General features: G+C 41.9%; 1 protein-coding gene across 1 annotated transcript in view; it reads right to left on the minus strand.

Moving 5' to 3' along the window:
* Positions 1-5530: 5530 nt before the first annotated feature.
* The window catches only part of BACE2 (beta-secretase 2), a 52390-nt gene continuing 32785 nt past the window's right edge, over positions 5531-25135 (minus strand). The window contains exons 6-9 of the mRNA XM_033052156.2: positions 22936-23037; positions 19524-19673; positions 18153-18321; positions 5531-11840 (exon numbers count right to left, since the gene is read on the minus strand). Of these exons, the coding sequence (XP_032908047.1) occupies positions 11587-11840; positions 18153-18321; positions 19524-19673; positions 22936-23037 (675 nt within the window). The 3' untranslated portion in view covers positions 5531-11586. The remainder of the gene's footprint in view (positions 11841-18152; positions 18322-19523; positions 19674-22935; positions 23038-25135) is intronic.

Genomic DNA, 25135 nt, shown 5'->3' on the forward strand with positions numbered 1-25135 from the left:
CCGCCCCGGTTAAAGTTAAATAACTTCAAATTACTGTCTGCAGAGAGCACACAGCTGGCCTGCGGGACAGAAGGAGGGCTCATATGCCACTTATCAGCCTGTTCAGAGAGCTGGACTTTTCCTTTCCCTTTCCCTTCCCTTTCCCTTCCCTTTCCCTTCCCTTTCCCTTCCCTTTCCCTTCCCTTTCCCTTCCCTTTCCCTTCCCTTTCCCTTCCCTTTCCCTTCCCTTTCCCTTCCCTTTCCCTTCCCTTTCCCTTCCCTTTCCCTTCCCTTTCCCTTCCCTTTCCCTTCCCTTTCCCTTCCCTTTCCCTTCCCTTTCCCTTCCCTTTCCCTTCCCTTTCCCTTCCCTTTCCCTTCCCTTTCCCTTCCCTTTCCCTTCCCTTCCCTTCCCTTCCCTTCCCTTCCCTTCCCTTCCCTTCCCTTCCCTTCCCTTCCCTTCCCTTCCCTTTCCTTTCCCCCTTTCCTTTTCCCCTTTCCTTCTTTTTTTCTCCTTTCCTTTCGGTTTGGATTGGAAAGGACTTTGCAGACCATCTGGTCCCAACCCCACCACCATGGCCAGGGAATGTCCCACCACATTTGGTTCCTGAGGCTTTGGACACTTCCAGGGATGGGGCAGCCCCACCACCCTCACAGTGAAGAATTTCTTCCTACTGTCCAATCTAAACCTACTCTCTTTGAGATTGGCTCCATTCTGCAGATGAACCTGTTATTTTTGTGTCTGCAGAACCCAACCCAGGGTTTTTTCCATTGGAGACCCCTCCTCCTTTTTCCAGCACTGGGGTGACACAATTTCCAGCCCACCCTTGGTTCATCTTTTCTGGTGTACCAGGTGTTGTGCACCATCACCTGCAGCTTTCCTTCCTGCTGGGTTGGTAATTTTTTTTTAGAAAATCACTCAAACTACTCTGTGATTCTGCAGCTGCCCTTAAAACCTCTCAGATTTAGTTCCCACTAAGCTCTTTCGTTCCCTCTGCCTCTAATGATGCACAGGAATTATGTTTAGCTCAGCAAACAGATGAATAAAATCCTGCAGGGGCTCATACAGGAACACAGTGGGGCTTTTGCATTCCTCCCAGGACACTCCTGAGAGCTGTAAATGTTTCCAGTCCCTGGAGGAGAGGTGTTTCTTGTCCTTGTCTCTGAGTGGTACATTATAATAGCCTGTGAATTGCAGGTAAAAACCTGAGGGAGTAATTGCTGCTGGTTATTTTCAAATGTACTGGAGCTTGCAAATGAAAAAGCAACGTCCCATAAAACCTGGGCATGTGCATAATTAAACAACTAACATGGGACAAATAAAACTTAAGGAATGAGAAGCATAGGACAGAAAGCAAAAAGAGTTATGAGGTGGCAAGAGGAAGTTAAGGACAACATTATTCTGGCATACTTTTAAAAATATGCAATAATTTCTGCAGAAGTGTTATCCTGCAAGCTGGCATATCAGAAAATGATGCCTCTGTTAATAAATGATTGAAACTATTGAAGACTGCACTTCCAGCCCTTAAAGCAACAATAATCCAGCTCTAAACCCAAACCACTGTGCGGTAATGAAAAATTCCTCTATTTTTATTAAAGAAAGGAATATTGACTAGGAGTTGGGATAAGTTAATTTTGAAATAAATTTATTGTATAAGTAGATTCCATAGGGAAAACTTTTAAGCCCTTTAGGAACTTTGTCACCACCTCAATACAGTGAAAAAAACACTTCACTGGCCATCAGTGTCTATTGGAAAAAATGAAATTTTACCTGCTTTTACCCACAAGAAAAGTGTAGCAGTTTACTTTTCATTATTGCTTAAAGTACACGGAACTACACCCAAGCATTAGCTACAAATCCTGGTTTGCTGGCCTGCCAGATCCCAGGGATCCAGTGGCTGAGGGGATTTTAAGTGCCTCAGGAAGAGGAAATTCTAAAATGTTTTACTTCAGGTATTCTAGTTTTGTATCTGCAAAAAAACCCAAGTGACTCTTCTTTCTTTAGTGATTAACCAAAGATGTGGGGGTGCAGAACCCTTGTGAAAGATCATTTCTGATTTCACCCTGCAGACATTCATTCTGCAATTTGAAAGCTTCAAGAAAAACTTACAAAATATTAATCTGCACTCTCAATTCCTGCGAGGCTGTAAGACCCTTTGGTGATAAGCAGACCAGGAAATCTGCTCAGGAAAGAAATGGCACTGAATGGAGCAGGTGAATGCATCTACAGGGTCTTATCACAAAATCCAGTCAGCAGAAGAAGTTTATGGTCTAACACAGTTTAAACCACACCAGCAAGTTCCTGCTTGCCCTTTGAACCACAGCACCAAGGGAGATTTTCTGCATCCACCTCACTTGACTTACAAATGAGCAAAAGTGTCATTCCAGCCCTGGTAAGAATTTCATTTATGGGTTTTCTGCTTGCCCACAAATGGCCAGCAGTGGATTTTCAATCCTGCCAGGATGAGTTCAAATAATTTAATGATTTAAAATGGAGGCAGAGTTTGCAAGACAGGGAGAGAATGCTGGACTAAATCTTTGCTTGTAGAGCTCACAAGAACTTTTAAAAATAGATCTCCTACATAGAATGTGCAACTGGTGTCTAATTTTACCTAAGACTTGGGGCAGACAAGAGCATGCACATGAACAGCAGGGGCAGCAGTGTGGAAGAGCAATTATTTAATTCCCCCATAATTTAGCATGTGTCTGTGCCATAGTTTAACTCACTCATAATTCACCACATGCCTGTGCCATAAATCAGCATCCTGTGTGTGGTGGTGACTTGAAGGGGAACATAGAGAAATAGAGATGGAAATGTCTATTGTAATAAAATTACTGTTGATTTTTGTTTGTTTGTTTTTTTCTGGTTTTTGTTTGTTTTGGTTCCCCCCCCCACACTCCTTTTTTAAAATTATTTTTTTTTTTTCTGGTATACCTTGATTGTCTTTATGAAACCCAGGAGCAAATACTTAAAACAAGATGAGAACTTTTAGACACTTATTTTGTGAATATAAAGGATTAAAGTTACCTTCCCCAAGATATGCAAAAAAGGATCATTTAACAAAGGGCAATAAGCAAGCATGGATTACTGCCAGCTGATAAGCTGCAAAACCTGTAAAGCTTGTGAGTCTGGGGCATTGCTGGCCCACAAAGGTGGGGCTAATTTGTGTATTTTTCTTCTGCTTTTTTAATCCAGAGAAGGATGTGGAAAATATATTTAACTGCACTTCATCCAGATAGAAGATGGATACATCAGCAAAAATAAATCAGCAGTTAAAAATCAGTATAAACCACCAGCCTGGAGAATGTTCAAGCTGTCCAACAATACAAACAATCTCATTCAATAAGAATGCAGAAAGCAATGTGAAAATTACAATTAAAAAGCACTCAAGGGAAAAGTAAATAGTATTCCTACTCAGAGTACTTCAGAACAGTTCTGGGTGCATGAAAAGAAAGAGTTTGAAGAATCACAATACCTTGTTTATTCATAGAAAGCAGTCTCATCTAGCTAACTGCTATAAAAATCCAATACTCTAATATTTGTGTAGCCACTGGCAGTGCAGATCCTTGTATTCTTCTCAACAATCTGTATTTATTCTTCTCAACAATCTGTATTTCTTGGGAAATGCTATTGAATTCCCTAGCCAAACAGATGATGAGTCAAGGTATAGGCAAGTGGTACTTGTCAGCCTCTAGAAGGAAAGAAAAAGAAAAAACAACCCACAGGCCATTTATTTTTAAAGAGTTTGTTTTGGTGGAGAAAGGGGAGAATAGTAAATGTTTACTGCTTAACTGGCCATCAGAATTACACATTGTACTGGAAAATTATACAGAGCACTTGCATTCCAACCTTCAGGTATTTGTGTACACTATCATTGTTTTAAAAAAACTGTATTCTTGCAGTAAATTCTTACTTTTGTGATTTACACAAAAACTGAAAAGCTGTTTTGTCTAAACTGGGCGGTTTTCATGGGCAAGGACGAGAAAGGGAAGTGTGAATAAACAGTTGTACAGATCTGGATGCAATGAGCCTGGAGTGCAGAGGGTGCTCTGAAGGTGATGGTGATTTCAGGAGCATAAGGGAAGTTTAGGGAAGAAAAAGAATGAAAAGTTGTGAGCAGAGCTGTGCAATAACAGGATCGTGCAATGGTTTGAAGGAAAAATATTAAACAGTTGGTACTCCATCTTACTTAACTAATACCCTGAATTTACAACATATACAATCAACACACTGTGCTGACTTAAAAAAGCTCAGGGCTTAAAATAATGGATTTTAAAAGAGGTGTTCAGGTGGAGGGAAGAGGGAGATGCGAAACGATCAGAAGACCCTAAGCTAAGGACCTTTGAGGTCGGATATTCAAAAAAGAAAGCGAAAATAACTTTTAAGGGAATTCGGGAAAAAAACCAGAAAGTGCAGAAAGGGCTCCCAGAGTTGGAGAACGCCCCTTGGGCTCCACCTGGCGAGGAAAGAGCGCGGAGCAGGGACAGGGACTGGGACAGGGACTGGGACAAGGACAGGGACGGGACAGGGACTGGGATGGGAACAGGGACAAGGACAGGGACAAGGACAAGGACAGGGACATGGACAGGGACTGGGACAGGGACATGGACAGGGACAGGGACAAGGACAGGGACTGGGGACAGGGACAAGGACAGGGACAGGGAATGGGGACAGGGACTGGGATAGGGACAGGGGACAAGGACAAGGACAGGGAATGGGGACAGGGACAGGGACTGGGACAGGGACAAGGACAGAGACAAGGACAGGGACTGGGACAAGGACTGGGGAGAGGGACACGGATTTGTGTCCCTTCCCCATCCCATCCCAGGGCAGGAACAGCCCCAGGTGTGACCCGGAGCTTCCCCTCTCAGCTCCGTGAATCTCTGCTCTTTCTGCCCCATACCAAAGGCTGAAGCAGGAATATCTGATACTTTGGGTTTTAGCTTTTGTATTTTCCAGATTCTCTGCTGCTCAGTGTGTAACTCTAACTTCACATCAGGTGTGAGTTTTCTTCACAGGGTGGTTGGAAAAAACAATTCCTTTATAGCTGGAGAATCAAGGACACCCAAAAAGCAGAAACAGCAGTGAGGGAAAAGGGGCAAACCAGGGGCTGAGACTTCACAGCCTGGGGCTGTGGTTGGACAATTGACCCCAGTGTGTGGATGAACCAAAACTGATAAAAGTGTAAAAACTCCTGACCAGGATCCATCTGGGATTTGATTTGGGTGCAGCCCCAGCCAGGCTCTTGCACTGCCCAAGGTGAATCCTTCCAATAAATTCCTATTTTATCCCTTCTGCTCTGTTCCAGCTCAGCCTTTCCAGGCAACAATCAGTGATTTGGGAATAAGCAAGGGGAAAAAAAAATCACCTTGGAGCTAAACTTGGCTGCCTGCCCCTCCTGCCAGGGTCAGATGGGATCTACAGCAGCTCTGCTTTCCCTGCAGAGCTACAGCCAAAAACTGGAATTGAGAGTCACAGGGGGAATTTGGACTGATATAATTTATCAGCTTTGAAGTTTGTCTTAGCAGGATTTAAAAAGACACACAGCATAGGTGGAAAGAATTAATAATTTATTTTATGCAGCATAAAATCTGATTTTTTACATAGTGTTGTATCTGAAAATGGCAAGACCTGAAAGTACAAAGTATCAAGTTTTGGAGAACTGAGTGATGAGGCTTGATAGTAAGTGGGATAGAGATCCTAACAGAACCTGAAGATTGAATTAGAAAGACTATTCCCCTTTTTTCAAAATTTTGATCCCATTTTCTTTTCAGTCAATGTTAAAAACATTGTCTAATTAAAACAAAACAAAACAACAGGTGAAGAAATGCCTCTATAAGTTGGAGTAATTTCCTTAAAGTTGAAATCCTTTCCACACTTCCTGAATAAATATCAAGTAACAACAGTTAATGTAGTGTTAAAAGCCTTAAAAGATCTCTGCATCTCCATATAAAATTTGCAATAAAAAATGTGAACTGCCTGTTTCAGGTAAGTCTTAAACACTGAACTTTGTATAGTTTATGCACACAGAGAGTGTTGGCTTCCAAGGCAATTTTTTCCAGCACATATTGCAGTAATCCACACCTTTGTGCTATCAAGAAATTGTCAGTCGTCTTCTTATTACCTCTAAACATTCTCAACTCCTTTTTCTTTTTTTTTTTAATCACAGAATTTTCCAAAGGACAACCATGCTGCAAATACAGCCATTTGAACATTCAGCTCTACAGCCCCTCTCTGAAAACACAGCAATAAAAAAACATCCTTTGCAGGTTTGGCTTGGCCCTGTGAAAATTTCCTTCACCAGAGGGGGATGGGATGAGAGGATTATTATAAACAATGTCCTTTAGTCAAGTGTTTTCCCTAAATACACATTGCTGTAAAATCAGAGCAAACTCAGTTGCTCAGCTGGAGTTGTTTTTAGGACAAAAATGTCACTGATGGAGCTGTCACAGCTCCTTGTGGTCCTCCTCTCCACCCTGTACTTCCTGAGGATGGAGAAAAAGGAGAATATACAGGACCAGGGTGTGTTTCCAAGTGGGATGTGAAAAGCCAGGGAATGTAGTCAAATGCACAAAGGAGTTCTTGGCACACAATAAAATTCAGAGACCATTGGCACAGGTAAAGTTCTGGCTTAAATTCTTCTCCTAATGGCACTGCAAGTATTTTCAACCTACAGTTGATTTTTAAAGCATTAAGGAACTACTTGAAAACAGTTCTGTGAATGGTATAAACAAGAAAAATGTATCCTTTGTTAGAAAGCTGAAATTGGAAAATGGAGATCTTAATCTTTTGGCAACTTTTTTTTGGGGGGGGAATGAAAAAGGGTGAATGGCCTAGAAGACAAATCAGATTTACAACCAACTAATTAGGACAGCAACTATACGAAAATATATTTATTTTAAGAGATTGTTATCAATCAGGGGAAAAAAAAAAAGAAAGAGAGTACTTATTGAGGGCTACTTCTTTTTAAATTCTAAAAATTACATTTTGTGTTTTACTTTTTGGCTAGCTCAAAAGAAATTCTGCGTGTGCCTTCACGGTCTAATGTAAAATTCCCAGTATTTCAAAGACTACCTGACCACAAAGGTCCAGCCAAATACAATCCATTATTCTATTAGTACTGCACAGTACTGACACCAGCACGTTTTGTGATTTCCTCTCCTGCTGCTGGGGGTGAGAAACAGCATTGTGTGCACTGGTTCATGGAGAGGGGAATATTCAGCAGCTGGAATATTCAGCTCCTACCTAAAGATGATCACCTGGGAGTGGATAATTCCCAGGAGCACCAAAAGGCACCTTGGAGTGCTGGTTTCCAAAATATTGAGGCAAGTGGAGCCTTGCCAAAGGAAATGGGGCTGTTGGATGCTGCACCCAGAGCAGCTTCTCAGCAGCTGCTCTCTCTCTGTGGCTTTTGTGTTTTGGTTCCATCTCACCCAGGGGTTTGGCTGAAGCCAAGTATTTCTGCTAGCATTCCCCAGGAGCCATAACCAGCATGCTGGATTACTCACAAGCTGCATTAGCATCTCATTTAGCCTCAAATGCCAGCAAATCTGACTGGCTCACAAGATTGCTCTATACCATTACCAACCTGTCTTCCCTTCTCTCAACAGCAGCAAGGACTTCAGCAACCAGAAATGAACAATTTATCAATCAGAAAGTCAAGTTTGACAGGAACTAATGTCTTGGTAAAAAGTACAGCCTTTTCTGAAAAGGATCAATCTGTTATGCTCTTGCAATTTTTAATGAAGCTAAAGGCATCCTATTTATTTTTCTTTCTGTAATTCCCTTTACTTACACCTCCACAGGTCACTGTAACAACACCCTTCATTACTCTGCTCATATTGCTATTTATATTCATGTCTGAGATGAGGATATGACAACCAACACCAGCCCAGTTGTGGGAAAACTCTGCAGAAATCAAAGAAACTTTCAGCAGCACAACAATTTTGTAATACTGGAAAATGTAAGGATATCTCTCTCTCTCTGGAAATGTTGCTGTGCTATGCAACTCTCACAAGCCTTTTAATATTTAAAAGAAAAAGCTTGGCAGACAAATGCTCATCCTTCAGTAAGACAAAGGCAGCCAACACACAACAAGGAACTGGGTACTCAGAGGTTGACTTTAGCTGATAAATTTTACAGCTGTTGAGCACAAGAGATACCAAAACCCCTTGATACCTTGCATTTAGGTCGATTCAACATGCACATCCTAAACACAATCCTTCACCTAAAAACAGAACAACTCCCTCCACCTAACTTCTTTTGCAGCACCTGAACAAAAGCCTTATTATTATAATTATTATTATTATTAAAATGCTTCATCTGTTTCCCTCAGCATTTAAATTGTAGCAAAAAAAACATGGTTAGATTTCTAAAACCTGCAGAGGCAGCGGGGTAGAATTAACCTGTTCCTGGGGTTGGGCTCAGGTTTAACCACTCAGGCTCAAATCTCTGGTGATTGCACTGATGGTATCAAATAACCTGCGAGGCTGCAGCCAGGGGAATGCAGCTTTCTGACACTTCCCTGGGACCTGCTGTTACATCCCCATCACAGGAGACCAAGAAATATTGATATTTCTCACAAGGGATGGTTTGGAGCACTGTGATTTGGGGCATCCTGTCTTCCATAATAAATATTTTCCAGTTCATCTTTACTCAATGCTCTGTTTTTTCTTTTCACTCCTTCTCCCTCCTTTTATTTTTAAGGTGTGGTTTATTTTTACACCTGAAGTTGGTTAACAGGAGCATAATATATCTCACAACATGTATATTTTTTGAAATATATCAGAGGGAGGGATCACTATGAGTTACCAAGTGCCTACACTTGGTTATAGTGTAGTCTATCACCGTGTTTCATCTTCCATACAAAACTGCTCGAGAGCATCATTTTTCTTAATGTGTTGTAGGCTAAAAACGAACCCTCCAGGGTTTCCACTGCTCTCCTTGTTGCCAGAGCAACAAAGCAATGCTCACCTGAATTTCTGCCAGTGTAAGTATCAATTTACAAGCCCAGATGAAGTTTGTGCTGCTCGCAGGTGTCACTCACAGCATTTTTACTACGAGCCACGTTTTTAGTGTGAAGGAATGCCAGGAAAACTCAAGAATATATCAGCATTTCGTTTGTGCTACTTGGTTATTGCTCCTCTTCATTCAAGTGCTTCCCTTAAAATATCTTGACCAAGGACATTCAAAGGGAAAGGGTAACACTTAAATCTTTTATATGAAATCCAGTGCACTGAGAAGACTTTGTTCACCAACTCAGAAGAAATCTCATAAAAAGCCTACTCAGAACCTTTCCCAATAAATTCCTTCCTAAAACTCTTCGTGGTGAGGGGAGCAGTGATGAAACCTTTTAAGAACATACAAGTTGTTTTTACTTTCTGGATTGAAGGAGGGTTTATTGTTTAACACCATCCATCCAAAATCCATACCATGTTTCTGTTTGAAACAAGTGACAGAAGCAGAACTTCTATTGTCATGCTGTAGAAAAAGAAGGAATACAACTCTGAAGTTATTTGTTATGTGTAAAATTAAACCCAGGAGGACAACATCCCTATATTAATAATATCTAATTAAAAGATATTAAGAGATATGGAAAATAGAACACTGAGAAAATAGCTAAGCTCTATGGCTTATGTAATTCACAATTTTCCTCCTCTTAAAAACTAAGAGGAAGAGGAAGAAGGAGACAAACTCAAAATCTCCTCCTGTTTCCAACTCCAAATTTCACAAGAAATCATTTTCAGACGTTGGATCACAGCATCAATTATTTTACTCTACTGAGCCAAGCAATCTGAAAGTGCAAGAATTGAAAAGAAAACCACAGGCACTTCCAGTTATGACGTGAAAGACATAAGTTAGTTAAAAAAAAAAATCCACAGTGTTTTATTTTCACACACATGACGTGCACCTTGTAAATGCACCATTCCTGAAGAAAAAAAACCAAAAATCTTTCCTTATTCCATGCAGAGTGTGATGCAGAGGCAGTGTGAATCACAGAGCTATATGAAGGGGATTTGGGCAGAAAATTGTCTAGGCAAGGGACTGGGAAATTCAGAACTAAGCTTTTTTTTCTCCCCCCTCATTTCCCACAGATATGCAAACTGCTCTGCCATCAAAATGCAAAGGAATATTTTTCCTTTTCCTATATACATAAAATAACCCTCAGCCTAGCACTGTTTATCTTTCCAATCCAAACACTTAGGCCAGTGTTACAGAGAAGCCTGCAACTAGAGAAAAGAAAAATTGTCCTATCTGCAAAGAAAATGCCTCATTCTGACCCCAGCATGATGATCTGCACTTGCAGAATGGAAGCCTGATCAAATTCATTCTGCCCTGCTCTCTCCCACTGTTATTTCCAGTCCCACCACGTGTTTGTTTTCAGCCTGGACACACACACTTCTTGTTTGATTGATGCCAAACTGAACACCTCAAGCTGAAAAACAAGCCAGCAAAAAGACCTTCACTTCACAGCCTGTCCATAAAGACAGGTACTTCTTTGAATTTCTAGGTTGCTGAGCTCAGCTGAATTAAAACAAAAAAAAAAAGAGTTGTCTTTCTTATTTGGTTTTCTTTCTGTTACATGCTCTCTAGAAATACAGTAGAACACAGACCTTTCTTTCTTGTCTGTCCATACATATGCAGATCAGCCTTTTCTAAATATCAAATTCATAAAAAAACCCAGCAAAACTCCACATGAGGGGGGGAAACTGAAAGGTTTTTTTTGTTGTTGCTGTTTTTGGGGTTTTTTTGTGCACCAAAGTGGAAAATCATGAAGTATTAATTTTTATAAAATCCCAAAAAATTCAAAGCCAAGTAGTTCCATTTGGTTGTATGGAGCATCTTTGTGCTTCAAGACCAGTTCTAATCCACACTCTGACCAGTGGTAGCATCCTTGTAAATTAAGAGAGGTAGTCTTGTTTTACTCTAAGGCTGAACAAGTTTGTTTCCCAGTTTTCACCACCTTGGACTATTTTGTTACAGCTCTCAGGGAGGGTGACCCTCTCAAGTGGCAGCAGTGTTCTTGAGGGAGGGAAACCACACACCAAAATTTCTTCTTGATCTCCCTTGCTCTTTCTCTGCTGCCTGACTTTCCTCCCTCCCCCACACCATAAGCACAGTTTCAAAATAAGCTGATGTAAACAGAAAGCAGTATTCATTTAATGAAATTAATAAGAAAGATTATTAATGTTTTTTTCTCTTTTTCTACAGTCAGGGCTCGATTAGTTAGAAAATACTGACAGCTCCTTTTTTTTTTTTGTGAAAGAGAGATGGGCAATTTTGTTCAGACAGTGGAAGAACATCATGGTGTGGTTATCTTTTTTTTTTAACTTTTTTTTTTAGTTTTTTTTTTTTTTTAAGAAGGTACTGTAGAGAGCATAAAGGCTCCTTGTACTGCAGTAGCAAATCCAGTACCGAGCACTTCAGAGGTGGTTAACAGTGCTTTGGTTCAGAACCGGCGTTAGAAAATAAAGCTGTAAAAGTCACGACGCGGGATATTTGGTGGGATTTTCAACAGCGTTTTGTAGGGAGGACTGAGGAAGCATCGGCTCCTTCCCCTTGGCACAGCCCTTTGCCCTGCTCTTGAGCCAGTTTTTGGGAGCCAAAGCTCATTTCCAGCGGTGGCGCACCAGCGAGGACTCGTCGTTGACCACGTCGTTGTCGGTGTAGCGGTGCTGGCAGCGGGGAGGGATGAGCAGCAGCACGAGCAGGACCAGCAGGATGATCCCACACAGGCTCATCAGGGCGTAGGAGGCGATCCAGAGCACGGGCTCGTGGAAGGAGACGCTGGACACGCAGTTGCTGGCGACGTCTGCCGTGGTGAAAGGGCCCTCGATCTCCGAGACGGGAGAGCCATCAGCTTCTGGGGGTACAGAAGGGAAAGGATCAGCTCTACAGACATCATTAAAAAAGTATCTGTGGGTCCCTCTCCCTCGTGTTTTACCGCATTCCTCATTGCAATACAAATGCAAGAATCCCGCTAAAAAGGAGAACGTGACTCTCCCACATCTCCACAGGCTGCCTAGGAGAGAACAGGCATTTCAATCAAAGCCCAAACCACTGGATCATGGTTTTTTTCTCTGCACTAATCTTTCCAAAATAGCCATTTAAATATCCTCCAACATCCACCCAGTTTTTTTCTTGTTTCTGGTACTTCCAACAACTGGAAAAGCACCTCGGGTGATTCTTTAATCTTCTGTGTTTGTTGTCATCTTAGGGAGCAGCAGGAAGGTTCATCAGCTTCACTGCCACCTTTAAGGACTTCATCCTGAACACAAGGAGCAGTGTGGGAAGCAGCACAGACAGCCTTGTGGATGAAAATGCAGCAGGAAGGCGAGGTGAGGCAGGAGAGCTGGTGACAGCTGTCCACAAAAGGGGAGTGGGGGAGAGGAAGGTCAGTGAGGAACAGGGACATGAAGGATCAGCAGTGTTGGGGCAGGAGAACTCACCCAGCAGCTCCAAATATGATCACAAAATTAAGGCAAGAAGCAGTCATAATTCACTTCTCCACTTCCATGACACATCTGACTATTTTTTCATGAAGGTCTCAGTTTTAACTGTCCTGCTGGATTTCTGGCACATTTTACATACAGACACAGTCTTGCCTGATTGGAAGTGATCCCATCTACTAAAAATTGTATCTCTTATTTTCACATATCTTAGTCATAACTGCTGAAACCACATTTAAAGAGATTACCATGAACTACCCACTTGGAAGGAGGAAGGGAGCCTGGATTTTGCAAAGCTGGACTTAAGATTCTTAAAAGGTTCTAAAGATTCTTTAAAAAAATGCAGAGTAGGTTAGTTGCTTTATCTTCATAGATTTTGGTTGTCATTCAGTCCCTGGCCTCATAAGACCTCGTATTATTTTAAGATTTAGGTTTTGTTAGACTTTATTCAAGTTAATTGTGGGCTGGTGTTGAAATGGACAATCCTGCACCCTCACTCCTGTCCCTCACAGTCCCTTTCGTGTTGGTGGAGGGAATGGGAGGCTGCAACTCACAGATCAGATGGGAAACCAACCTTCACAACAAACAAAATGCCCAAACAAGGAATTTTCTGTGGAATCACTCATCCAAACCAACCCTTCCTCCACCCCTAAGTGTGGGAAGACTCCTTTAGCAGGAATATGCTGTCAGAGCAAACTGGGGGAACCTGAGGCTGCACCCACGAGGACCCTGGCACTGGTGAATAACCAAACACCCACTCCCCAAACTCATTAGACTGTAAAATTCTGCCTAGAAGGTCTGTGCCAGAAATCCTTTCTGTCCAGAGCCCTAGGATTGCACTTTGTGTGCCATGCAATTATTTCTTCTGGACATCTCACCCCCTCCCACCATGGGTTTGTCTCTGTGAAGTTCTGCAGCAACACCAGACTCAACCACATTTAACACCAATCTGAAATGCAAGGCCTGAGAATCATTACTTAGTTGCACTTTGAATAAGTGGGGGGAAAAGAAAAAGCAGTACAATTTTCCACCTTGGAAATAGCTTTGAAAATAAACAGTCTCTAATTACTCATTATTTGGCTCGAGCACAATAATTACTCCTATTAAAGAAGACAACACAAAGCTGTTGCCATAGTGGCTGACATTTTAAATTGCATTTTGAGGATGCTTGATAGCACAGCCTCTGCTTTCTTCCCTCCAAAAGGGAAAAAAGTTTTCCCTCACACTCCTCCACCCCCAGAGAAATTGAGAGGAAATTTGCCTAAATTGTTCAAAGAAGCCCTTAACATAAACTAAGAGTCTCACACACTCAGCATATTACACATTAACTGAATTAGAGTATTTTGATGTATTATTTTAGAATAACTAGTGGTACCTAACTACAGTACTTTTATAACCGTGAATAAATGAGATTTTCTTCATTGTTGATGACTGCAGGACAAAAGAGGTGCCTCTGGAAAAATGCTATTTTCTAATGTTTGTGTAGAACTCAACACACACTAGCTCACGCACTTGGGTGGTTACAAAGGAAGTAAAAATGGAATTAGAGCAAATTCATCATGGAATTGTAAGGTACAGCTTGAAAGGGGCCCCTGGAAGTCACCTGGACCAGGATCCTCAGAGCAGGACTGTCAGGATCAACAGATCAGTTCTGCTGCAGATTTACCCAGCCAGGCCTTGTAAAACCCCAAGGATAGGGACCCTGTTTCAGTGCTGTACCAGCCATCTGGTGAAGAAAAAACTCCTCATGTCCAACCTTCCTGAATGCTGCTCTTTGTTATGTACAGTAATTTCATGATTATAAGCCGCACCTGATTATAAACCGCATGTTACAATACAGAGTGTGATAAAAGGTATCTGTTCTATCACCATCTGTTGAGGGTGGGGGCAGTGATCCTGATCCCCGTGGGAGATATTCTGCTAATGGGCCATCCACTGAAACCAGGCAGGGCATTGTTCTTTATCTTTTCACAACCCATCCTTCCTCCAGCCAGTCATTTTCTGCTCATGGCCATTGAGTCCCACTGTGGGACTGATAAAATTACTGCATCCCATTGGGAGTTGCTCCAGCCTGGGGGAAGAGCCCAACATTTCTTACCAAGATAAAAACAGAGGTTTTGGGACACTAAGGGAGCCCCTTTCTCCACTGGACTCCAGAGGAAAACCGGATTTCTCCACATCACCACTGGAGCTCCGGAGGGAAACTGCACCTTGTACAGGAGCACTGCTCCAACTGAGCCACATCTGTCACTGCAGGAGGATGCAGCCACCATGGAATGGGACTGCTGCCAACACCCTGCCTGACGGGTGTCAGGTTGTACTCTGACTGTGTCAGGGTTTGGGGTTTGTTTCTTTGTAGTGCTGTATTTCTATTTTAATTTCCCTAGTAAAGAACTGTTATTCCTAATTCCCATATCTTTGCCTGAGAGCCCCTTGATTTCAAAATTCTAATAATTTGGAGGGAGGGGCTTTACATTCTCCATTTCAAAGAGAAGCTCCTGCCTTTCTCAGCAGACACCTGTCCTTCAAACTAAAACAGCAACTTTTTGTTCTTTGTCCATATATAAGCCACACCTGATTATAAGTCGCACTTTGGGTTTGGATCAAAATTTTAGTCAAAATGGTGCGGCTTATAATCGTGAAATTACTGTAATTTCATTTTCACTTACCTCAGCTTGCTTGCAGTTTAGGGCTTACCAAAACCAATTTTTTCTCCCACAGGGCTATTTTTTTTCCTTATTTTTTTCTTTGTTTGGAAAGGGATCATAAAGATTATCTAGTTTAAACCCCCTACCATGGGCAGGGACTTTCCATTAGACCAGGTTCTTCAAATCCCCATCCAGCCTGGCCTTGAACATTTCCAGGTTGCTTCACTAAAACCAACTTGTTGATCTGAACATCCTTTCTCAAGAAGGGACCTGAGCCAAAATCCTGTCCTAGTCATCCTGTAAACATTATGTTATCAACAGGCAACTCAAAATTATTGGTTCTGAATAAGTCTTAAAGGGTTTCATGTAATGAGGAAAAGGCAGATTTCCTGCTACAATGGAATAGCCTCCTGCAGCCATCTAACTTTCCTCATTTTTGGTACATCCTGGAGAATGAAAATGGACTAAGGAATAACGTGGGATAAGCCAGTTCTCATCTCTAGCCAAGTCTGAAAAGTAACCTGGAAGTTCAATGAAATTAAGGTTTTTAGTCCTGTTCCATAATTTTTGTATTTATCACGTACAGCTCTAACATCTTACAAAAACATGGAATTAATTTAATGTTCACAGTAAGAAAGCAAAGGTCATTGCAATGCCACACTGAATGGTTGTTGGAACCCAGAACCCTGGGAATTTTGAGTTTTCTGTGCTTTCTGGCACTGACCCCCTGGAGAACACTGCTGTGACCTGAGGCCTTGGAGAAGGCTCCAAATTTGAGTGATGGAGTTAAAGTCATGGGTGTGTAGTTAAATAGAAGTGTGTGATTTCATATGGTGAATGGTTTGAAATTTGAGGTTTTTATAATACAGTAATAGGTATGGGACAAGATGGAGGAATTTGGGTGTTGACTCCTGTCTTCTTCATGGTTTCAGGCAGTAGTTTTTGGTTGGACAGTCAGTGCTGCACTGAGGATCACAGGAGTTTGGTTATTGGGTCAAAAGTATAAATAATATAGGTGTTGTTTCTCTATTAGACTGTTTAGCTTTAAGAGACCTTGTAGCTAGCTAGGTTCACCTCCATTTTGCTCACTTTTAGCTGGTAGCTAGCAGTGTTGCAGAATTTTCTGTATTGTTTATAAGATTTGATAAACAACCAAGCCCAAACACAAGAAAATTTGTCTCCTTCATGTTTTTTAATCCTGGCTCTGAGTGAAAACAGAAGAAACCTGAGACAAGCCACTAAGTAAGTGGTGCAAAACACCACACTGTTACAAATGGTCTTTAACATTCCTCTGTTTCTGAAGATTTGAGCCACCAGTAATTCAGTTTAATTTACACCCACGAGTGACTAGAAGGCTCCAAATAAATGCCATTAATGTAGCTGCTAGGGAGAGCAAGGGGAGCCAGTCAGGCACCCTGCACTGATGCTCACCACTCACAGCCATGGCTCTGATGAAAGTAAATATGGAAACCACGAGCTGAGAAGTGAAACTCAATCACAATCCAGAGAAATGTCATCTGCCCTGTGGAAGTGGCAACTCTGTGCATCTTGTCTGATTCCTCAGTTCTGTGAGGTTGGGTTAGACATGAGCAGAAAACACGGACAAGGACACAAGGGTGTAAAGTCTTGGAGGTGTAATCACATGTCCAAGCTCATGGAAATTCCAGTGGCAGCTCTATTCAGCAAGCTCAGCCCTTCCTCACTGGCAGAACTACATGAGGAGGTCAAGCTGTACTGGCAGGGAGCAATATTAAGACCAAGCTGTTGTTATTGTGGCTCCCTTTTCTCAACAAAGCAGCTGTAATGCACAGCAGCTGCCTGGTGTCCCCTGCTGACCACAGGTGGTCAGTGTGTTCTGCCAGATGTCCCCTCCTCCCTCCTCTGGTGGCTGCAGCAGGACAGGGACACGAGGCAGCTCCACACTTGCTCCAGCTGCAGCAGCAAGAATGAAAGGCAGGAAAACCTGGCCTGCAGTGTTTGCCCAGGTTCACTCTCCTGCCAGATGCATTCAAATCCTCTCTTTCATCACTGCATGGCACCTCACAGAAGTGTCCATAAAGCAATTCATATCAATATCCAGATTTTCTCTGGGAGCGAGCTCAAAGCTGACGAGTCTGAGCTTGTTAACAACTGAGAGATTAAAAAAATAAAAATAAAGCTTTAAAACTGCCCTAGAGGTACAACTCAGCCAGCCAGTATCTCTGTTTTTCCCCTCAATGATTGCATTAAGCACTCCGGTCCTAACAAACTTTACCCTAAAGAAGCACTGCCAGTTCCAGTGCTTTTCTCATGCAAACCTCAGGTGAGACAATGTTTTTCAGGGCATGGATCATTCCTGTTTGGGACAGAGACCTGAATATGGGTGCACATCCTTCCCCTCCTCTCCCTCTTGGAGGTTCTTGTGATGTCAAAGCAAGGTCTGAACAACAAGGTCTGAACCCCAGAACTTTTGGGTTTTAGTGAGAAAAGAGAAATCATGAAAGTTAACCAGCCAAAAATTATGAGCTTTTCCACATCTCCTCGGCAGCCAGTTAATAAATTAGTGGCTTTCTGCTTACAATGAGCAAAGTAATTATTTAGAATTAACACAAACACTAATTTTAATGTGAGTCCATTTTCACCTCAGCTCTTTACGAATTTCTGAGGGGCTGAACAGGCTCAATTTGCATGAAGAGAGAAGTGTGAGTAAGGCACTTCACTGCACACTGCAAGAGTTGGTTAAGAATTCATTTATCTACAACCCTGAGCAGGAACCAACCCAAAAATGAAGCTGCATTGAAAACAGGGACTCATCTGTTGGGGAAACTGCACACACACAGATGTCCCAGAAAGATAATTTATGTGAGAGGGAAGAACCCAGCACAGATACCCAGAGCTGAGGCTGATTCACTTCATGCCAAAAGATGTTGCAACACAGTTTTAATTTCCATTTTTTTTTCCTTCCTTTGAAATGTGAATATCTTGGAATTTCTTTAGAATACACCCTCGACACTGTGGGAGTAACCCTGAAACAAATAAGTGGCAAAGGTGTTTCTCTGAGTTTCCTCACTCCCAAATCCTGGGGAATTTTTCTCTTACCTGCACAGGGACTCACTGCAAAGCCCACTCTCCTCTGGGCTCTGTCAAAGATGACATAAAATCCTTCCATGACTGTAGCACCAATGACCAGAGCGTTTGTGGAGGAGGAGATGCCAAATCTGTAGCACTGCAAATTATCTCCTATCACAAGGATGGGTTGAATATAAAGCTGTTAAAAAGAAAATAAAAAAAAAAAAAATTAAAAAAATGGAAGCCAGAGCACAAAAAGCAACACCTCACAGCAGCTGAAACGGAAAAGTTTAGACTTTTTCATTTTTATAGTTCAGGCATGCAAATTCCATTGGAAATAGAGGATGGATGGGGCAAACAGATTTTTGAACAGGATGTAAAACTGGTCAAAGCTAGCAGGTAGGTAAGAGGTAAAGATCCTAAAATAAATTTAAACACAGTCAGTCACTACATGCAGGTCAACAGCAAATTCTTGAGATTCTCACTTTTTACCACATTTTCCATAAGGGAAAGATGGCTCAGGAAGAACCTGGGAGATGAACTCAAATTAGAGAATAATTTAGTTATTAAAAGAATTATCAGGATGGAGTTGATTCAGTGTCAGCTTCAAGGTTCTATATTTTATAAATTCAAGTCACATTTCCCCCCCTGTCTCCTCAGGGAAGATGAATGATTGCCAAGCTACATGATCAATACAGAAAAAGCTTATCATAAGGCTTTACTATATTTCAAGTTAAAATGTACTTAATAGCTTCATTCTTTCCTTTGCTCCTGCCTGTCCCTTGAGGTAAAAGAATGTATTAGCAATGTGAGAGGATACCTGCAACTTATACTGGCAGGAGAAGGCAGAGAAGAAAAACAGAAGTGGCACATTATATTCTAAATATAATGGAATGGATGGAATATTAATAAAAGATAAACCAGGCGAGTTGCAGAAACTGGTGAAGAGCTCACAAAGGGTCACAGGCAAGATTTTCATATTCAGAAGAAGTGCTGCAACTCAAAATGCCACGAGACACAAATCAATTCCCCTCCCAAGACGAGAAGATCAAAGTGAGCAGAGACATTCTGTATTGACATCTGATGTGGCCAAAGCTCATGAAAACAAAACAAAAGCTTGCCTGTTTTTCCTGACAAATTGAAAAAAAACCAAAAAACTCCCAACTAGATGGACTGCACTGAGAGGGAAACTGTGCTTTGTGCTTTTCTTTTTTGCTTTTAGGTTTGACAAATTTGTTATTTTCCCTATTTAAAAACTGATTTTTAGAATTTGATTTAAGAAGGTTTCCCTTGCATGCAATAGCTCCCCATTACTGCTAAAAATAGCTCCTATTTTTAAGAGGATGTGCTTTATAATAGTAAAAATAAATGCACAGATGAATAAACAAAGAAGGTTGAGACCTGTGGTAGGATAGAGATCCGAAACGACCTACTGGAGTTTTCATCCCTCAGGTAAATGGAGATTTTGGGAAACAAGGACCAGGGCTTTTCAGTTCTATCCCAGCAGGCAAGCTGTGAACCAGTCCAGAAACCAGAAGAGAATTCTTGTATCTGTAAAACAAAACAACCACACAAAATTATATTTACAGACAGCAGATGTTTGATAGGTTTTTGTGAATGATCACTACCATGGATCCATGGAGAAATTAAAGGACACAAATCTGAGCTGCTTCTTCAAGGACCAAAACAAAAACCAAAACCCCAATGCCCAAACTGAGGTGTGTGGTGACCCATCATGACCTGGAGAAGGGGAAGACATAAAAGCAAGTTTTGTTTTCCTTTCCCTCCCCATTTTTTTCTCATTATTTCCTCTGCTGTAGGAACACATGGCCTCCCTGAGCAATCACTTCCACAATGGGGTTTTACTGCCTCCCTCCCTCCTCTCTGACCAAACACCAATGTTTTGAAGCAGCATTTCACATTTTATAAAAAGCACAAACCAAAATACAAACCATGTGAATGTGTAATAAGATAATGAGGTCACCTCCCTTCCTCGTGCACCTACAGCTTCTTACTCAGCTTCAGAGTTTTGAAACCAAGGGCTAAGCCAGAAATCTCCTGGCATCTAAGGGAATCAAGGTTTGCTGTAATGGAAAGAAACACATCCCTCTGTCTCTTCTGTCTCCCTACCAGTACAACCTGACATGCTTTTGAAATAAAACAGATTAACAGTACTTTGTAATACATCCATGGAAATGACAAAGCAAAAAGCAAACCCCTTCAGAGCTTGTTTGGCTAAGACAAACATCTTGCTCAATGTTCCCTGAAGCTGACCTGTTGCCACATCTCAGCAAAACTCTTCCTCATTTCATTGCATTATTTTGGCTGGTTCTTGTTCCCCCTCAAAGCAGCAGTCCAGGGAGGAGTTTGACAGCCAAAGTCTCCCATCTGGGTGAAGGGAGAAGATGGAACCCAGCCTCTGCACCCTCCTCATTTGTGTTTTTCTGTGATATCGATTATTCTGTAAGCATCAGCTCGTTCATTACAATATGGCATTTCACAGGTGACAGGCACACCCCAGTGAAGTGTTTGTTAGGGCTGCACAGATTCCTTCACACTGCCAAGTGCCCTGCTCATGTGAGCAAGGAGATTTCCACCCCAAAGAGCCCTTTAGTCTCTCAGTTCATGCTGAAATTCATCCTGGCACGGGGCAGAACACTCCTCCCTCACTGCTGAGTCCCAGGACAAACCTGCTGAGAAACCTGCTGAGAAACAAACCTGCTCTTGGAAAGCAAATCTGAGAAAAACTGCAAGATGCCACCCAGGCAGGTCAGGCCAAGCCTATAAAGCTCTGGTTTAAGTGCCTGCTTTAATTTCCCAGAAAGATTGCTCAATGCACTGCATTTCTTTCCCTTCCTTCTGCAGCGATGCATGTGGGAGATGTGAGAGCACAATACCCAAAAGGCTATTAAAAGAAAGATTTTAGGATCATCTGAGCCTTTCTTCATTCAGCTTTTTAATTTAACGTTGTATTACTGCTGTCCTGACTTCAGCTCAGGTAGGTGCCTCCCATCCCTGGCTCATCTCTGCCCATCTGCCAAAATCACCATCCTTCCACACCAAACTGCATCACAACAGCTGCTCCCTGAGAGACTTCAGCCAAATAGTTCAGCTTTAAAAAACCATCTGCACCCATGAAGAGCGCAGAGCTCACAGCCTTGCTTTTAAACTGAGCTGAGTAAAGGAATGTGGCACACACAGTTATCCCAGCACATCTGAGAGGGAAATAACACCTGGCTGGGGTGCTCATAACAAGCTATGAGAGCAGGAACTTGTTACCCTGGCTCACCTGTGGTCAGCAAAGTGTGTCTGACTACAGCAGATGATTCTTTTTCAGTGGTACATCTCCTGCCAGAAGCACAGGGCTGCAGTGCAATTGCTGAAAATACCCATTTTCCTGACATTGCTCCTACACAGCTGGAATCCCATCCTTGCAACCTGTAACTACTTTCTTATTTAGTTTATTCTCTCCTTTGTTTAGAGCTGTCAAAGTAAATTCTGGGGTGTGTGGGGGGAAAGGGGTACAGCAGGAAGGTCCTTGAGATTAAAAAGATTTCAGAAAAAAATGCTACTTTATGCATTTTTAATAGGAACAGGAAAAAAAAAACCACCGTTAAGCAGAGTGAATGGTTCCCCTCTAATTCCTTATTGATCTGTCCACTGTTTCCTCGTCAGGTGGAGGCCCCAGCTCAAATATCCTGACCAACATCAGAGGGGGGTGTGGAGCACAGTGACCCACTGCCCAGGAGGATTCCTTATCCACAGGGTGACCTCACAAGAGCTCTTGTGGCTCCTTTCAGTTCTCCCCCCATGGACTGAAATTGTTCCAGCCAACACTTAAGTGCTGTGCAAAGAGAAGAACCCGTAACTGGTACATTTATTTCAGATACTGGACATCTGCAGGCTGTGAAGAACACTTCATGCCAAATCTCTGCTCTCAATCAAGCAGGAAAAAGGATCTCAATCTTGAATTATCAGCACACAGGCAAACACTCTGTCTTTGGGGCAGCTGCTTGCTGTATGTCCTGTGATTTGCATCAACAACCACAGTCTGATTGTGAGCCCATGACAAAAATACCAAGTTTGTTCACACTGAAATAGCTGGTGTTTATTCTTCCTCTTTAACCTTCTTGGTGCTGTTCCTTGTATTGAACAAAAATTTATGAATAGTTTTTATTAAGCAGAAAATGCTGCTTCAGCCACTCCACACACAGAGAGCTCCACCATCCCCATGCCCTACTTCTAAAGCCCACTCTGTTCCCAAAGAAAGATGCTTTTGAACATAAATAATTCAATAATGAAGGTCAAAAGCAGCTTTATTGATATGAATAATCCTAATGAATGGCATTTATTCTAGACAGCTCTGAGAATTATACTTGGAAAGGAACTGCTTGCAGCAGCAGGTTCTCCTACTTTATGAACACTCTGTTTTGAATGAAAAGACTGATTTTTGCACTCTTAATGCTTTGAATCAGAGCAACAGGGATTATGTCCGTGTTTCTGCAATGCTCAGAATAAAACACTCCATCTCTGCCCTATTTCTGATGCATTTCCATACACACACCTCTTGTCTGCACTTGTGGCCCCCCTCTTTTCCCTCCTCCCTTTTTTTTTTCACCTCTTCCTTTCCATCAAAGGCCATCAGTCATTTCTCCCTTATTAACAGGGCTAGACCAGGGAAGGTTCAGCTCCCCTCAGGTGCAAAACCCACGGCTTGCAAGGCAGGCAGCAGAGATGACACTCCTTTCAAAGACCCTGTGATCCTTTAACAGGAGTTCCACATTTCTGAGCAGGTTCCATGGCATTTTCTTACCAGGGATGTGCGAGCTATTGCCTGCACCACAGCACTGAAGACTTTCTCTGGCAGTCGAAGGAGAGTGGTTCCACTGTCTACTATGGCTTTATCAGCATTGTACTGGGGAGAAAAAGAGAAAAAAAAAAAGAGAGAAGTTGTACTGTGTAGTTACTGTAATGCAGATCCCACTGTCTCCTAACCAGAACAAAGCTGCTCCTTTTTGGCAGCTGCCTTCCCTGAACTGCATGTCATACTTGTCAGCAGCTCTCTCCAGCTGACAGCTTCAATTCCAGTGAAATCTGAGAGAAAAAAAAAAAAAAAAAGCAAGATACCATCAGCCTAGAGACAAGAGTGGGTTTATCTGCACCGGTCAGGAAATTACTGTGTCACCACAGCTGGTGCAAATGGCCATGCTGCTGGAAAAAAGTGAAGTCTGGCCCCTCTCAGAGGGGGAAAAAGCAATTTAATATTCAGTAGAGAGGTGTTAAACACCCTGATGCAGCTGAATCAAGGTCTCTGCTAGCATGGGAAAGACTCTAGTTTAAACACAGAAGCCTGGTTTAATGGCTGGCATATCTAATGTAAGAACAGCCAGAAAAAATTAGGTTTTATTACATGTCTGTACAGGCTCAAGAGTACAAATGTCACATCTTTATCCCTTGACTGCTGAAAACCCCTAAAACACAAAAAAAAAAGTACAAAGAAACTTGAAGTTTCAGTCTTGTTACTTTAAAATCCCAAAAAAACACCCACAGAAAACAGCTTTCTTATTGCTAAAAGTTCAACCCTAAAATTAAGAGATTTCAGCAAACTTCAGATACGGTAAATGAGGTATAAACTTTTTAGACTGCAAACCTTTTTTCATGAACTCCTTAAAAACTATGATTAACTATGGGAAAAAAAAAAGGCAAGTAGCAGTGGCAGCTATTTGCATTAACTACTTTTGCTGTCAGTTTAGGCAGCAGGATTAATATAACTGAACTGTGACATTTTTATGGCATAATCATAAGACACAGGATGATATACAGCCTAAGCTACTTAGGAAGAGGTCAAACAGCAAGTGAATTTAAAATACACTGGTTTGGATGTTATCAAGTCACATGGAGTCCCTTCAGATGCAGTGACAAAAATAAAACCCACCAAAAAAAGTAAGAAAAAGTAACTCTGACAGTTATTTCCACATTTTTTTTGGAAGAGCTGCTATGGGGCTGCCATAGAGAGCTGACAGAAAAGCAAACAGGAAACCATTTATTACACACTTGGAAATACTTCTGAAGAGTGGAAAGAAATGCCAAGGCAATTTGGAGCCCATTTTAAGAGATTTGAACCACAAAATACACAATCACTGGCATCCTGGAATGCCACCCTTGGAAAAAAAAACAAAATAAAAAGTTAAAAGGGTTGACCATTGATGAAAACTAAATATCTGGGAGTAGTGGGATTGCTTTCCTGGATGTCCTGGTTAATATTTACCAGTGCAAAGTGCTCTGCTGGCAGCTCAGGATTTCTCCCAGCCCTGCTGCCAGGCTCAGGGCCACAGCTGGGCTGCAGCTCTGGACACATTCCCAGCATTGAAGCAAGGGGACAACTTTTCCCTGGCAAGGGAAGGAGCAGTCCCTGGTGAGGGCTGTGAGAAAATGTTCCATTTCCCAGAAAACAACAGAGAGGAGAGAGGGCACACAGCTCCTCATCCCAGAGTGAATCACGCATCCTCTGCGAGCTCCTAAGCAGCCAAACTTTAATTGTGCTGCTCCTGCTCTACTGCTCTTCCTCTGAATTTCTGTGGGAAGGTCTCCTTTGATCCAGGAAGGCTTGATCCTTCTGCACCACTGAAAGCAAGCCCTGGCTCAGAAAAGAGCAACAATTACAGGAAACTTTCCTGACACACCACTGAATTTTTCAGTGAGTTGTTTTCTGGCAACAGCATGTATTAAACCAGTGAAGGGCTCCCCTTCAAAAACATGTTGACTGTTTCTTAAGGCAAGAAAGAAAAGCAAACATTTACTTTAAAGTACAAGTGGTTTTGCATTCCTAACAGCACAATAGAAGCATTTAAACAGACCTTGTTCTGCTTATTGAGATGAAAGATGCTGCAATTCATTTTAAATTATTGATATGGCAATATGATTTCAATATTTTGCATGGAAATATAATATTTATGCACATGTAATATGGTAATCATGAATTCCACTTAATTTATGTGAACCATACTAAACTT

The sequence above is a fragment of the Catharus ustulatus genome, chromosome 2 (assembly GCF_009819885.2).
Source record: "Catharus ustulatus isolate bCatUst1 chromosome 2, bCatUst1.pri.v2, whole genome shotgun sequence".
NCBI lineage: Eukaryota > Metazoa > Chordata > Aves > Passeriformes > Turdidae > Catharus > Catharus ustulatus.